The 16,903-nt window shown below is 38.0% G+C and overlaps 2 protein-coding genes across 6 annotated transcripts in view; one reads left to right on the forward strand and one right to left on the reverse strand.

The window, feature by feature from the left end:
* LOC136037741 (ubiquitin carboxyl-terminal hydrolase calypso-like) overlaps nt 1–16,903 on the reverse strand; it is a 94,475-nt gene that overhangs the window by 9,467 nt on the left and 68,105 nt on the right. The gene's annotated exons all lie outside the window — the stretch shown is intronic.
* Nucleotides 1–16,903, forward strand: part of LOC136037742 (inosine-uridine preferring nucleoside hydrolase-like) — a 29,819-nt gene that overhangs the window by 1,350 nt on the left and 11,566 nt on the right. For 2 of the 5 annotated variants that reach the window (XM_065720524.1, XM_065720522.1), the window contains exon 2: nt 13,020–13,211. In XM_065720524.1, coding sequence (XP_065576596.1) covers nt 13,023–13,211 — 189 coding nt within the window. In that variant the 5' untranslated portion in view covers nt 13,020–13,022. Of the gene's footprint in view, nt 1–793; nt 878–3,075; nt 3,227–13,019; nt 13,212–16,903 lie in introns of those variants that run through there. The other 3 variants (XM_065720523.1, XM_065720521.1, XM_065720525.1) reach the window with 3 other exon arrangements.

Consider the following 16,903-nt stretch of genomic DNA (forward strand, 5'->3'; position numbering starts at 1 on the left):
TTGATTTTGGCTCTCTGCAGAAAAATAATTAACACGAAATTTGTATATTTTTTTTTGGCTAAATGGCTTTCTCACAATTTGGATTGACTGATTTTGAGAAAAAAGCAGCGAGGGAGGAAGCCTAGTTGCCCTCCGATTTTTTGGTTACTTAAAAAGGCAACTAGAACTTTTAATTTCTTACGAATGTTTTTATTAGTAAAAGATATACGTATATTATAACTTATAAATTAGCTTACGTAACGAACTTCTGTGTTCTCATGTTTTATTACTTATATGAGGGGGGTTTGCCCCCTCGTCCGTACCTCGCTCTTTACACTAAAGCTTAGATTTTGTCCCAATTCATTAACAACGACCCCTGAATCACAAAAGCCGTCGAATAAATAGTTGAAATTACTAAAAATACTTTAGCGTAAAGAGCAAGGTATTAGGAGGAGGTTAGCCCGTCATATGCGTAATAATTTCTGTTCGTTTAAATTTTAATGCTGCTCCTTACTTCCAGTTGAAAAACTTTTTCATATCCATTTTTTCATTGTTTTTTTTTTTTTTTAAATAATGCTAGAAAATCCTGCGCTCCCTTCATGAAAATTCTCTTCCCCCATGACAAATCCCTCGATGGAAAGTTCCCCCAACATATACCCCTCTTCTCAAACACTCCCCCAACCAAAAAATCCCCCTGAAAACGTCTGTACACTTCCCAATAACCATTACTATATGAAAGCACTGGTCAAAGTTTGTAACTTGTAGCCCCTCCCACGGGGACAGTGGGGGAGTAAGTCATCCCCAAAGACATAGTTATAAGAGTTTTCGACGACGCGATCAAACACCCAAGATTGGTTTATCTGGGTTGATTGGGGTAGAAAAGGCGATAGAGAAGACGGTAAGATGATTCTAGCTAGCTTGTCCCACCTTGGTAAACTTCATAGCGAAAAAATAAGTTTATAGTTATAGTTTGATGTAGTTTGTACACAGGGCCGTATCCAGGGGGGAGTTACCAGGTGTAAACCCCCCTTCCCCTGATTTTCTTTGTCCAACGTAACGAAAATGCATATACATAAATTTCTGATGTATTTTCGAAGCCCCCCACCCCACGGACAAAATTCCTCGATATGCCCTTGTTTATATATATATTTTTGAAAGTTACAATTTGGTTTAGTTAGTCAGCTTGCTCTATATTTTTAATTTTTTTCGATATAGTATCTATAGTTAATATAGTTTTATAGCTGTAATTTAGTTATAGTTTAAGAAATGAAGTAACAAGAAGACACATCTGTGCTACTCATAAACAAATTTGATTTTCCTAGTTGTTCAAGGTTTGAAGCTGTGAACATGGGCTAGACATGGACAGACTTTTTATTTCACTTCGACTTGATTTTGACGGGTTTCAGGGCCTTTTGAAAATTCTAAAAAATTTTGTTTCGTAATTACTAAGTTGCTGTTTGGCTAAATCTGGCAGAAAATTGCTATTTTGAAAACAAAAAGTACGCGGGAAATACCTGTTACTAGACATCTTCTGTTGAAACCAATGTTTTAAATTTCGGCTACTATTGGCCGTGCTTCGCTTGTTACGAGGCTGCAATTATGATTAAGTCAGAATACCTCCTCTCAAAAGAAAAAGGAAATTTACAATTGTTAAAATGTACGGTTCATTTCTTTAAATTTAATATGATAAAAATAAAGGATCAAACTCTGAAGTGCACCCCTTTATAATTATTATGACACAAACTGCTGTAAAGTTGTTTTTAGGTTCATCATGAACTTTAAAACAGCTAAACGCAACATAATGGACATTGCCTTTTTGTTAAGTGCGCTCATTTAATTTCTGGGTTTAGACTATTATTAGGAAAAACCATGATCAGTATCTGATCAACTTCATAAGGTAATTCCCCAGCCAGTCGAGACACGATGTCTGTGCCTATGAGATAGGCGAAAATTCCCTTGAAAATCCCTTGAGATTTGTCAAAATTCGAAGAAGTTACTATGAATATTTTTGTGTTTGCTAGGGTCCCTATCCTTTCTTCCCACAGAAAAATCATTTTAATCTATTTTAACTGTTAAAGGCAGGGCTTCCACAATCCCTGAAATTTCAGGGATTTCCCCAAAAATCTCAATGTCTACCTGAAAAAAAATGTGATTCCTCAAAATTTCCCCGAAAATCACCCAATCACATTGCCACCCTTAGTAATTCAAACATTATGTTACTTGCCATGATTTTTTCACTACCCTCTTGTTCGTTAATTTTCGTCTCTTGTAATACAACGCATAAAAACCAGACGGATACAATTACGGATAAAATTCACCAGACGTGAACATATAGTTTCACGTTATTTTTAAAATTGAACATCGAAAGAAGTTGGATCGTAAGTTTAAATTTTGTTTTCTTTTGGAATTTTTGGTTTTATACATATTGTATTAATGTTTAATATATACGAGTATGGTGCTAAAACCAAGAAAAATAGAATGTAATTTATAAAAAATTGGCTTTCTTATCGACAGATGTGACCATGATATGGCTGTTACTTGGGCATTAATCTTAGTGTATAAACAGTCTATAATAACCATTCATTTTACTGGGACTGCATAAATGCTTAAGGACAAATACGCCAGGATGCCGCAGTAGAGCTTTTAATTACCAGTAATGGAGTTACTTGGAAATAAATGAGATCACCTAATTAACAGTCAAATAAAAACTAAATTTAAGAAGCAAAAAACTCCCCCTCCACGGAAAAATTCCCTCCTACGCATTAATAAGAGTGTATTCTTAAGTACACAGTACTTTAAATTAACAGTATTTCAAATTATAACTATACAGTTGTTCATAGCCGTTAGTTTATTAAAAGTCTATAATAACCATTCATTTTGCTGAGAGCCTTTAATTACCAGCCATATAGTGATTTCATAATAAATAGGATAAACTATATTGAATAGTCAAATAAAAACTAAAATAATTTAAGAATACTGATTTTCAAATCTAAAGAATCAGAAAATTTACATCAGACTAAAACAAAACAGGAAAACTTGCGGGTTAAGTTATAGACGGTAAAGCCCAGATAAGAAAAATACAGGAAGACTCGTGGAATAAGATATTGACGCAAAAGCCCAGATTTTGGTTGTCAAAAAAAAAATCCTATAAAAGGTCCCTTCAATAGATAAACGACGCCTTGAGGCTTTGCTCTTAGTGAGTTTCACTATTACACGTTAGCTTGAGACGGACCTAATTGCTTTGATCGTAAGTGTTAATTATTGATGTTTGTCTGACTTTGAATCATTAGTCGAACCTCCATAATTCTTAGCTATTCTATTCTTCTTATTCTTATGTTATTCTTATTCTATTCTAATTCTTCATAATTAGTCGAACCTCAGATTCTTAATATTCATAATTCTTTTTGTATTCCTTAAGCAAATAAATTTATATACAATCCAGAGATAGCCTAGATTTTTCTCGTTCAAGATTAAGTAGAACCTTCGCCTAATTGTAACTATCCTAGCTTACCCCTCGTTAGCTTCTGAGAAAGGGATTTCGCAGTTAAGGTCGAGACAACGGGACAGCCCTTAAAAGACCGTGGGCACAACAGAATTATACCAATTTAGTTACTATCCAGCTTTCGTTGGGTGTCTTGAGACGATTTAACGTGCTAAGGATATCAAAATATAGACATTTTTTGCCCTCTGGACTCTGTTAGATCTAATCCTAACTGAACACCACAATTGATGTATGCAGTGCTGCAACAAGTACTCCAAATTTTTACTTGAGTAGTACTTCAAGTGCTACTTCAAGTACTTATTCTATGTATTTTTACATAGCTTATATATATGTATATTGATTTTTTATCTATTAGACGCACCTGCTTGCTAAATTGTATCAATTTTCTAACAGGAGCAAGACATTGCTCTGTCTTGATTCTCAAATGGCTTTGTAAGACACAGACACTTTATTGTACATACATGTTTTTCATCCAATTGGGGATTGGCAACACAAATACTGAGAAATTCACCATAAGTATATCATCAACATAAAAAATACATCACTGCATGAAAGCCAAAACTTTTAATCTATGAATCTAGATCCCTCGAGAGGATGGGGTGGACCATTAAAGGTAAATTCAAGGGGACAAAAGACATGAAACTTAATTCCATATTTTATTCATTCTTTGTTGGTAATATCCTCTCTCAATTCCCGACCTGTGGCAAACTAAGACTCGCAAATGGCACCCTCTGGCGTGTATTACCTCACCTAAAGCATTTTCAGACATTTTCCTACAAAAACAACCGTTTACACTAAAATCAATTGTTTAAACTTTGAATTCCCAATAGCGTTTCTTCTGATGACTCCTAGCAATTGATGTCAGCATGGCACTCAATGGCTGACACATGGCACCCTCTGGCGTGCATTATCACACCTAATGCATTTTCAGACATTTTTCTTAAAAAACAAGAGCTAAGAGCTCATATGACACTTGCGACGAGGCAAGAAGAGCTAAGAGCCAAGAGCTCATATGGTATGAGCTCTAACAATATTCTAAGAATCAATAGATTGATTTAAAAGGAAAATCAGAGGCTTAATGCCGGTTAGGATTTAAAATAAGAGCTCTGAGTCACGATGTCCTTCTAAATATCAAAATTCATTAAAATCCAATCACACACTCGTAAGTTAAAAGTACCTCATTTTTCTAATTTTTCCTCTCCCTTTAGCCCCCCAACTGGTCGAACCTGGGAAAACAACTTTATCAAGTCAATTTGTGCAACTCCCTGACACGCCTACCAATTTTCATCGTCATAGCACGCCTAGAAGCACCAAACTCGCCAAATCATTGAACCCCTCCCCCCAACTCCCCCAAAGAGAGCGAATCCAGTACGGTTACGTCAATCACGTATCGAGGACATTTGCTTATTCTATCCACCAAGCTTCATCCCGATTCCTCCACTCCAAGTGTTTTCTAAGATGTACCCCTTCAACTCCCCCCAATGTCAAAAGAACTGGTCTGGATTTGAAATAAGAGCTCTGAGACATGAATTCCTTCTAAATATCAAATTTCATTAAGATCCGATCACCTATTCGTAAGATAAAAATACCCCAATTTTCACGTTTTCCAGGAATTCCGGTTTTCCCCTCCAACTCCCCCCAATGTCACAGGATCTGGTCGGAAGTTAAACTTTGAGCTTTAAAGCACACGATCCTTCTAAATATCAAATTTCATTCAGATCTGGTCACCCTTTCGTAAGTTACAAATACAACATTTTTCCAGATTACCCCCCCCCCAACTCCACCAAAGAGAGCAGATACGGTCCGGTTATATCTGCCACGTTTCTTAGACAGGTTTTTATTCTCCCCATCCAGTTTCATCCTGATCTCTCCGCTTTAAATATTTTCTAAGATTTCCGGTCCCCCCCCCAATAGCGCTGGATCCGGTTGAGATTTAAAATAAGAGATCTGAGTTACAAGGTTCTTCTAAATATGAAGTTTCATGAAGATCCAATCACTCCTTCGTAAGTTAAAAATATGTCATTTTTTCTAACTTTTCAGAATTAACTCCCCCCCCCAATAGAGCGGATCCGTTCCAATTACGTAAATCGCGTATCTAAGACTTCTGCTTATTTTTCCCACCAAGTTTCATCCCGATTCCTCCAATCTAAACGTTTTCCATGATTTTAGGTTCCCCCACCCCAAACTCCCCCCAATGTCACCAGATCCGGTCGGGATTTAAATTAAGAGCTTTGAGACATGATATCCTTCTAAATTATCAAATTTCATTGAGATCGGATCACCCGTTCGTAAGTTAAAAATACCTCATTTTTTCTATTTTTTTCAGAATTAACCCCCACCCCCCAACTACCCCAAAGAGAGCGGATCCGTTCCAGTTATGTCAATCATGTATCTAGGACTTGTGCTTATTTTTCCCACCGAGTTTCATCCCGATCCCTCCACTAAGCGTTTTCCAAGATTTTAGGTTTCCCCGTCCCAACCCCCCCCCCCAATGTCACCAAATCCGGTCGGGATTTAAAATAACAGCTCTGAGACACGATATCCTTCCAAACATCAAATTTCATTAAGATCTGATCAACCGTTCGTAAGTTAAAAATACTTCATTTTTTCTATTTTTCCGAATTAACCCCCCCCCCAGATGGTCAAATCGGGAAAACGACTATTTTTAATTTAATCTGGTCCGGTCCATGATATGTCTGCCAAATTTCATCGTCCTAGCTTACCTGGAAGTGCCTAAAGTAGCAAAACCGGGACCGACAGACAGACCGACAGAATTTGCGATTGCTATATGTCACTTGGTTAATACCAAGTGCCATAAAAAGAACGCTTACACTAGAATCGATCATGTAACCTTAAAGAAAAATTCCAAATAACGTTCCTTGTGATGAAACCTAGCAATTGACGCCGGTGCGGCACTCAACAGCTGGCATATGGCACCCTCTGTCGTGCATTATCATACTTAAAGCGTTTTCCTACTAAAATCACTAGAATCGATCATTTAAACTTGAAGGGAAATTCCCAATGGCTTTTCTTCAGATGATTCGCAGCAATTGTCGCCAGCATGACCCTCAATGGCTGGGATATGATACCCTCTGTCATGGATTATCCCTAATTGAGCTAAGGTCTCCGTCCCACAACTCAATGCGTATTATACTCTTAGGCATCTTTATTCAATTTTCATCGAAATTCATCTTTCCATTCGCAAGTTACACTGAATTAAAAGAAAAACTCAATTTTTTTTACACTTAAAGCCCCCTCCCCATCACCCTAATTAAGTTCCATTTTAATCTAGATAGTTCAATTTTAATCCAAATCCGACCGGCGATTCTCCCACTATACTCGATTGCACAGACGGGCGGACGGACAGACGGATCTCGAAAACCTATCTTGAAGGATTTTTTCCACCATCCAAATAGGTGACGATGCCTGGTTGATGATATGTTATTCTTTCCTTTTTAGGGATCCAATGAGCCAACATGGCTACCTAAGACGTCACAAAATCTGTCCGTCCGTGTGTCTGTCTGTCCGTTCGTCTGGGCAATCGAGCATCGCGGCAGAACTGACGGCCGGATTTGGATGAAAATTGAACTATAGGTGCCAAGGATAATGGGATACATCGAGCTGAAACATGAATACCCTAGTTCAAATAGAACAAGAGGGAGGGGGCTTTAACTGCTAGAGGAAAGTTTTTCGTTTAATTCCGAGTAATTGGCGACTGGAGTGATGCATCTGAATGAAAACTGAACAAAAGAGGCCAAAGACCATGACAAGTATCAGGTTTTAGAATGAAGACCCTAGCTCAAATACAACAAAGGGGGAGCGGGTTTTAATTGCTGAAAAGTTTTCTGTTTAATTTAGTATTACTTGCAAATAGAGCAACGGATTCGAATGAAAGCTAGACCAAAGATGCTCTGATCAGGGCTCATTTCAATTTCTGGTATCACAAACCTTTTCTCAAATAGGGTGAAGGGGAGGGGGTTTAAAGTTTTAAGAAAGTTGAGTTTTCCTTTAATTTATTAGGTCCTATAACTTATGAATGGAGGGACTTATCTGAAGTCAGATTCGTCTGAATACCTGTATTTGCCAGAATAAATTTGACAAAATACCACTGCATTGGATCCAGCTAGAATTCCCCAGACTTGTTTATTCCAGACAACATTTAATGGGTTAAGATTCATAGCTTCAGTAGTTTTACCAACAATATGGTCCTGAAGATGATGAAATGGTAGAAATCTGGTTAAGTTGACAGTATGGCAAAACTTATGCACTAATGTCAGAAACATAAGCCCAAATGGACTAAAATATGCACAAAGCACAATATGCACAATTTAGCACAAAGCAAGGGATGTTAGCTCACTGTTGACCAGTGAACTGTGAAATAATTTCAATCTTTTATTAAATAACTTTTGAACAAAATTAAACCAAGTGATAATCATACTATAATTTTTTTTCGTCATAAACAAACACCTTATTTCACATCCAAAAATAGGACATGGAGCTATATCTGAATTTACTCTAAATCCAAAGGCGATGTTTTCTTGTACATTGTTAAGGCACACGCACAAAAAATTCTTAAGTAATCTTAAGTAATAAGTATTTCGTAATCTTACTTAAGTATCAAGTGATAAGTACACCCTAGAGTTTTTACCTAAGTACAAGTATAAGTAATGGAAAATTTTACTTAAGTAGCACTTCAAGTAGAAGTACTTCAAGTAAGTGACAGCACTGATGCACAGAGAAGGACATGTAGAGAAGGAAACATGTTAAGAAAACAATTCATACTTCACGATATGCAGAATAATTGTAGCTAACATATTTTGCCTGCAGCCCCTCTATACTTTACCCCCCGTCTCCAAATGTGCAAATATTTAGCACAAATTATTTATTTCCCATCTATTCTCCCAATGCGTCTCTCTTGTTGTAACCTACGGACCCGTAAACTGAATCAACTGTGACGAAACAAAAACCGAGGAAACAAGTGACAGGTTGTAGATGTGAAGGGTCAACGGGTCGGCTTAAAACAAGTAATGGGTCAGCTTAAAACAAGTAACGGGTCAGCTTATACACGACGATTTCCAAAAAAATTTTTTTATGGCTGTTTGAGAATCATGAAATTATACCATAAGTTTGACTCACATAAGTTGAATCATATGTTTGACTCTTTCCCTCAACTCTACTTTTTAAAACAGTAAAAAACTTTAGCGTAAAGAGCGGGGCGTTGAGGAGGGAACAGCCCCTTTCATATACGAAGTAAATTCTGTTCGTTTTAAGTTTTAATGTCACTCCTTACTTTCAGTTAAAAAAAACTAGTTTCTATGACTTTTAGCGGGTTTTCCCAATCAACATTTTTGATCCATCTACACTTAGCCTCTGTAGGATGAAACTTAAATTTAGACTCCTAATGATGAAAATTCACTGAGCCAGGAAGTGGTTAGAAAGGGTTTAGGGGATTCTTATTAGAATTATGTTAACTCTTGAAGAGAATAAACGTAGTGAGTTACTTGTTGAACAATAAGGAAATATTCAACAAAATTTACTAGACTGATCAAATGCAAGGGGAAAGATATAGAAAGAAGAAAGATCGCTTCCAACGAACTTATCATTGATGAGAAAAACAACGTTCAACCGTCCAAACCGGCCCAATAACGGATTTAAACCAGGGTTGGCACCTGTAACACGAGAGTGCTGTTCACACAAAGTTGGGCAATTGTAACACTTCAGAAACTGACCGCGGTGACAACCCTGGTTCAAACAGTCATGATCAGCTCAGTTTGGACTACAAAATATTTGCCGGCAGTCAAAAATTGATTCTAATGTAACGCAGACAGAAAAGTCTTGCATACAGAAAATGGACTTAGTAGTGCAATCCGTGTACTGTAGACAGAGAAAGCAGCCCACTTAGTGTGCTACATACCGAAAAACTGAAGACTTAGTGTGCTGCGAACAGAAAATAGACTTAGCATTGGAATCCGTGTGCTGCGGACATAAAAGTGTTGCAGAATTAGTGTGCTGCAGACGAAAAAGTACTGCAAACTGAGTGTGCTGCAGACACAAAAATGGACTTAGTAGTGGAATACAACCTTTACGACTAATCCATGGGTCTTTTTGATAGCCTTCAGAATCATCTGTAAAGCAAAAATAGTCATGCTCAGAAACTGATGCTTTCTAATCTATTGATTAACTAGAAATCTTGACTACAAAAGTCCTTTTGTCGGCCCCGGTGCAGCTGGCATCACGCCCGGGGGTTCGTATTGGGTTCATACCCATGAAAAGATCAATCTACTCAGCCATCAAATGTTAAGTGTTGCTGTATTTGGAAGGATTTCCAAAAAAATTATCAGTTATGATAATCTAAGACATACAGTTGACACTCTCCAGGGCAACTAATCAGCTGAAGCAATACTATAAAATAAAATAAAGGAAAATAAAGAAATATAATAAAGGGACAACAAAATTACTAAATTGACTCCCAGGATACATCGCTGTTCAAATTTGTAAATTCTACGTATCTACTCACGACTGGTTTGCAAACATATAGAGCTGTTTTTCTGTTGTATAGAGAATATAAAAATAAACAAAAACAACCGACAAAAGACAAAACTTGGTTTACGTTGCCTGGGCAACAAAGTCTTGCAGCAGCCTTTAGTCGACCCCACAGACGGAAGTTCAGGATCCACGGTTTGGTTTTGATTCTTTGCTATCGATTAAACGCAGTAGCTGTCAACCCCTCTAGAATTTTAACATGGTAGACCTCAAGCATTATTTATTCCTAAATATTTGACAAAATTGTTTATATTCTTTAAATTTGAAAAATATGAAATACCCCCGTTTCTCCTAACCATAGTATAAGGGTTTCTTTAGTCTGAAATTTTAACGAGTTTCCTGAGCAACTATTTCAGAAAATTCAAATCTAAGGCTAATTCCTCAGCCGAAACCTTGCATAAGAGAAAACGGGGCAGATTTTCCGTTTTTGTTCTTAAGTTTTCTCGAGAAAAGCACAAATGGAAAGCGGTCTAGAATGTCCAAACAGAAATTGAACAACTGTCTAAATTTTTTTTTTTTCTGAAATTTTGTCGGGTTTTCTGGTTATCTCATCCAGGGACTTTAAATGGAAGGGAAACTCGTTGCCAAAACCCCATACAAGAGAAAACGGGACAATTTTTTGTTTTAGCACAGAAGTTTTCTCTGAAAAAGTATAAATGGAGAACAGTTTAGGAAGTCCAAACAGAGCCTGATATGAAATTCTCTGAATTTTGTTGTCTGAAATTTAATGAATTTTCTAAGCAACCTGTTCAGAAAATTCAAGTGGAAGGCGAATTCCTTAGCCAAAACCTCACATAAGCGAAAACGGGACGCATTGTCCATTCGCTTTCGCTCTCAAGTTTTTCCCGAAATGGTTTAGGAGCTCCAAGTCCAAAACAAAGACTGATTTTAGTCTTTGACTAAAATCAGTCGATATATATATATATATATATCGACTGCTTTATATATATATATATATCGACTGATATATATATATATATATATATATATATATATATATATATATATATATATATATATATATATATATATATATATATATATATATGTTTGTTTGTGTGTCTGTCGATTGACGTCATGTTTGTGGGTCGACTGACGTCATTATAAGGATTGAGCTATATGTCGTCATGAAGTTGTTTGTCGACTGACGTCATGTTTGTCGACTGACGAAATTATAGACCGGGACACAAATGACGACCGGGACACCGGGACACAAATGACGACCGGGACACCGGGACACAAATGACGACCGGGGCACCGGGACACAGGGAATATAAATGACGACCGGGACGCTCAAAGAGAAATTACAGACTGGGACACTGGGACACAAATGACGACCGGGATACTGGGAATATAAATGAAGACCGGGACACAGGGACACAACTACAACGGGGACGCCGGGGGCACAGGTGGATATATAAATGACGACGGGAACACAGGGAATGTTCGATTAGCAATCACCATCAACAAAGCTCAAGGGCAATCATTAGAATAATGAGGTATAGATCTGAATACGGATTGTTTTTCCCATGGACAATTTTATGTTGCATGTTCAAGAGTCAGTAAACCTGACAATCTATTTATATGCACAGACAATGGGACATCGAAGAATGTTGTATATTCGCAAGTTTTACGTAGTTAAAAACACACATATATATATATATATATATATATATATATATATATATATATATATATATATATATATATATATATATATATATATATATCTATATTCACAGGTGGGACACAGGGACACAACTATAATGGCGCGTAACGACTTACGCGAGCGGGTGGGGGCTTGGGGGGGCGCGAAGCGCCCCCACCAACTAGGTGTTGGGATGGCGCGAAGCGCCACCCCAACAGGTAGTATATATATGTATATATATATATATATATATATATATATATATATATATATATATATATATATATATATATATATAGAATATATATATACATATATATACTACCTGTTGGGGTGGCGCTTCGCGCCATCCCAACACCTAGTTGGTGGGGGCGCTTCGCGCCTCCCCAAGCCCCCACCCGCGCGCGTAAGTCGTTACGCGCCATATTATTACGCGCCATTGTAGTTGTGTCCCTGTGTCCCACCTGTGAATATATATATATATATATATATATATATATATATATATATATATATATATATATATATATATATATAGAATATGTAGTGTATATAGCATATATAATTGCTCTTTGTTTCACGATTTTGAAGTAATCGCACATTTTGCACCGCTAGTTCCAATAATATAAATAATTACAATTTCTAGTCGAGCAAACTAAAATCTTTAGCATCTTTTTTCTTCCTTTAGCAGTTGGTTAGGGCGAGTGGAAGGGAATCCGGAGAAATATGGTCTGTCTTTTGAGGTTGTTATTTATTGAGGTGCCATGGCAAAGAAGTTTTCTTTTCTTCGAAGTTATCCAAGAGCCATTGGTTTTGTCCAGCAACTGAAACGTCACTTCGACGCCCTATGCACCAGCAATGACTCTGGAGGATCCTTATCCTTTTCCTTATCAAAAACAATTTGCTATATGAAACGTTACTTCGATTCACCAGCAATGACTCTGGAGGATCTTTATCCTTTTCTTTATCCAAGGCAATTGACTATACGAAAAGATATATGGATAATAACAAAAATTTGCGCCCCAAAATAGTTTTCTATGTTCCTGAGGAAAGTTGTATTTTTGGTTTTCAGCACTCGAAAGCACGTACTACGAAGGAGAACGGGTATCGAGCGAGGGGGGCATGTCCTGTGCCCTCGGTTTTTATTAAAATCTCAACATTATACGGTTGTCCTTAATTTTTTTATGATTTACATCTGATTTTTTTACCTTTTAGAATTGATAGCCCCCCCCAAAAAAACCTGCTTATGTGCCTGTTTACAAGACATGCTTACCCAACAAGATGTGCTTGTTGGATGATTTACAAGATGTTCGTAGTGACCAATATAATTAGCTGCTTTTATTCCAGAAGATGATACCAAAAGTAATTGTCGACACAGACGTTGGACTAGATGATGCAATGGCACTGTTCATGCTCATTAAAGCTCACAAAGAGGGTCACATAGATTTGGTTGCCATTACTACAGTTCATGGAAATACTACAGTCGACAATGTCTGCAAAAATACTGTCAGAACGTTGGAAGCAACAGGAGTAACAGGCGTAAGTACGATGATGTTCGTCTTGCAATCGATTCATAATAACTATAAATAAAAACGATATACTTTCTAAAGGAATTTCAATTCCTTATTGAATTTTATTTTATTCCAATTTATTATAAAATAAATATGAAAAAAACAACATTTTTTTAGTCATCACTCTGTGTAAGTTAGGGGCCTATCTGTTCGACGTTTGATTTTCTGTGTTTCTTGATTGTAACTGTGTTTCTGTGTACTGACACTAATGGAGGATTCAAATACATACTTGAAATTTGAAAAGAAAAGGGGGTAATGACGTAGCGTCACCACATGGATTAGAAGTCACTATCATCATTACTTACTGCAAGATATATATTCTCGCTAAATTTTCTAAGTAAAAAGTAAGTAAGACGGCACTAGACCCTTAAGGTCCAAACCGGCGGTACTAATCTCCGTTTCATGGCCCTTCACCCAGGAAGTGCAAAGAGGGGGTTGGGGGCCAACCATTCTGTGCTATCGCATACCCTTCCTGCTTACCTTCCCCAGATTTCTCCAGGTACCCATTTAGAGCTGGGTCGACTCTCGCTGAGCTTACAGAGTCATGCCATTGACCCCCGTCCCAAACTAAATAACTAGTCACAACTGGGATTGAACCCATGCCCCTTGGACACAGAATTCCCACACCAGCGCGCAAACCACTAAATCGCTAAATTTTCTAAGTAAAAAGTAAGTAAGACGGCACTAGACCCTTAACGGATGTTCGTCTTGCAATCGATTCATAATAACTATAAATAAAAACGATATACTTTCTAAAGGAATTTCAATTCCTTATTGAATTTTATTTTATTCCAATTTATTATAAAATAAATATGAAAAAAACAACATTTTTTTAGTCATCACTCTGTGTAAGTTAGGGGCCTATCTGTTCGACGTTTGATTTTCTGTGTTTCTTGATTGTAACTGTGTTTCTGTGTACTGACACTAATGGAGGATTCAAATACATACTTGAAATTTGAAAAGAAAAGGGGGTAATGACGTAGCGTCACCACATGGATTAGAAGTCACTATCATCATTACTTACTGCAAGATATATATTCTCGCTAAATTTTCTAAGTAAAAAGTAAGTAAGACGGCACTAGACCCTTAAGGTCCAAACCGGCGGTACTGATCTCCGTTTCATGGCCCTTCACCCAGGAAGTGCAAAGAGGGGGTTGGGGGCCAACCATTCTGTGCTATCGCATACCCTTCCTGCTTACCTTCCCCAGATTTCTCCAGGTACCCATTTAGAGCTGGGTCGACTCTCGCTGAGCTTACAGAGTCATGCCATTGACCCCCGTCCCAAACTAAATAACTGGTCACAACTGGGATTGAACCCATGCCCCTTGGACACAGAATTCCCACACCAGCGCGCAAACCACTCAGCCAGGACAATTTTGTAGGCAAGCATTGAGGATAGCAACATTTTGCTACGTCCCATTGAGGGTAGGATGGGGTAGAAGTAGCCACTCAAATAAATGGCCCCAACGGCCAAGGATTATCGAGCTTTCCCAGCGAGTATCGAATGAAAGCGATCTTGGAACACGTTCAAACCGTTTCACGGTATTGCTCCCTATAAAAAGCGCTGTTACTGCGCCTGAAGCACCAATGACAAGTAATCTTGCTGATTTGGTATGTAACACAGAAACGCTGTAAAATTGTGCTTACTGACTTACTGAAATACTAAAAATTGACTTACTAAAATTGGCTTACTGATCTCAGAGTTGACAACACAGCCTAGGTATATATATACAGTCATGTACGTTTGTTTCAGAAATTGTACCTATCACAGGGTCACAAAGGGACGTCGTCAACAGAGTCAACTTTATGTCTCATACAATCCCACGGTATGTATATCCAGTCATTGCGCACGCGCAAAGGAAAAGTGTGCGACACATGATTTGCCTCGAAATTTAAATAGAGAAGATAGGAATGTATATGACTGTATATATCTATCTATATATATAAAAATAATTTGTCTGTCTGTGTGTCTGTCTGTGGATCAGGTGACGTCATGTTTCTGTGTTGACTGACGTCATGAAATTAGTTGTCGTCATTTTTGCTTTGACGGTGACGTCATTCAAGATATTTAAGACATTTGTTCACGGAAAAATGTTTAATTGTAAAATGACTGAAGAACCTACAATGGCAACAGCCGAGGAAGCTGCTCAAAGAGTTTATGCCAAAAAACTTGCTGCTGATAGAGAAAGTAAGAAAAGAAAGCGTTCCGAGGAATCACAAGAACAGCAAGAAAACAAGCTTGCAGCTGATAGAGAAAGTAAGAAAAGAAAGCGTGCCGGGGAATCACAAGAACAGCAAGAAAACAGGCTTGCGGCTAAAGAACGCAAAACCGCGCAGTTAGATGAAAATCCACCTGGACAGCGAGAGTCAAAACATATCAAAACTGAAAATGATAGCGATGATGATTGGCTTGGGGATTTTGACTTGGATAAGGTCATCAATGTCTACCAGATTTAAGTTAAAAACAAAGGTTCGTCGATATGTACTTCATAGTGACGCTGAAAAATAAAGAAGAAAAAGAAAACTGAAAAAGGAAAAAAGGTAAAAAACTAAAAAAAAAAACTAAAAAGAAAAAACACTCAAAGAGAAATTACAGACCGGGACACAAATGACGACCGAGACAGAGGGAATATAAGTGACGACCGGGAACCTCAAAGAGAAATTACAGACTGGGACACCCGGACACAAATCACGACCGGGACACAGGGAATATAAATGACAACCGGGACACAGGGACACAACTACAACGGGGACGCCGGGGGCACAGGCGGGATATATAAATGACGACCGGGACACAGGGATTGTTCGAATAGAAATTACAGACCGGGACACCGGGACACAAATGACGACCGGGACATCGGGACACAGGGAATATAAATGACGACCGGGACATGTAAAATGACTGAAGAACCTACGATGGCAACAGCCGAGGAAGCTGCTCAAAGAGTTTATGCCAAAAAACTTGCTGCTGATAGAGAAAGTAAGAAAAGAAAGCGTTCCGAGGAATCACAAGAACAGCAAGAAAAAAGGCTTGCAGCTGATAGAGAAAGTAAGAAAAGAAAGCGTGCCGGGGAATCACAAGAACAGCAAGAAAACAGGCTTGCGGCTAAAGAACGCAAAACCGCGCAGTTAGATGAAAATCCACCTGGACAGCGAGAGTCAAAACATATCAAAACTGAAAATGATAGCGATGATGATTGGCTTGGGGATTTTGACTTGGATAAGGTCATCAATGTCTACCAGATTTAAGTTAAAAAAACAAAGGTTCGTCGATATGTACTTCATAGTGACGCTGAAAAATAAAGAAGAAAAAGAAAACTGAAAAAGGAAAAAAGGTAAAAAACTAAAAAAAAAACTAAAAAGAAAAAACACTCAAAGAGAAATTACAGACCGGGACACAAATAACGACCGAGACAGAGGGAATATAAGTGACGACCGGGAACCTCAAAGAGAAATTACAGACTGGGACACCCGGACACAAATCACGACCGGGACACAGGGAATATAAATGACGACCGGGACACAGGGACACAACTACAACGGGGATGCCGGGGGCACAGGCGGGATATATAAATGACGACCGGGACACAGGGATTGTTCGAATAGAAATTACAGACCGGGACACCGGGACACAAATGACGACCGGGACACCGGGACACA

The sequence above is a fragment of the Artemia franciscana genome, chromosome 17 (assembly GCF_032884065.1).
Source record: "Artemia franciscana chromosome 17, ASM3288406v1, whole genome shotgun sequence".
Taxonomy (NCBI): Eukaryota; Metazoa; Arthropoda; class Branchiopoda; order Anostraca; family Artemiidae; genus Artemia; species Artemia franciscana.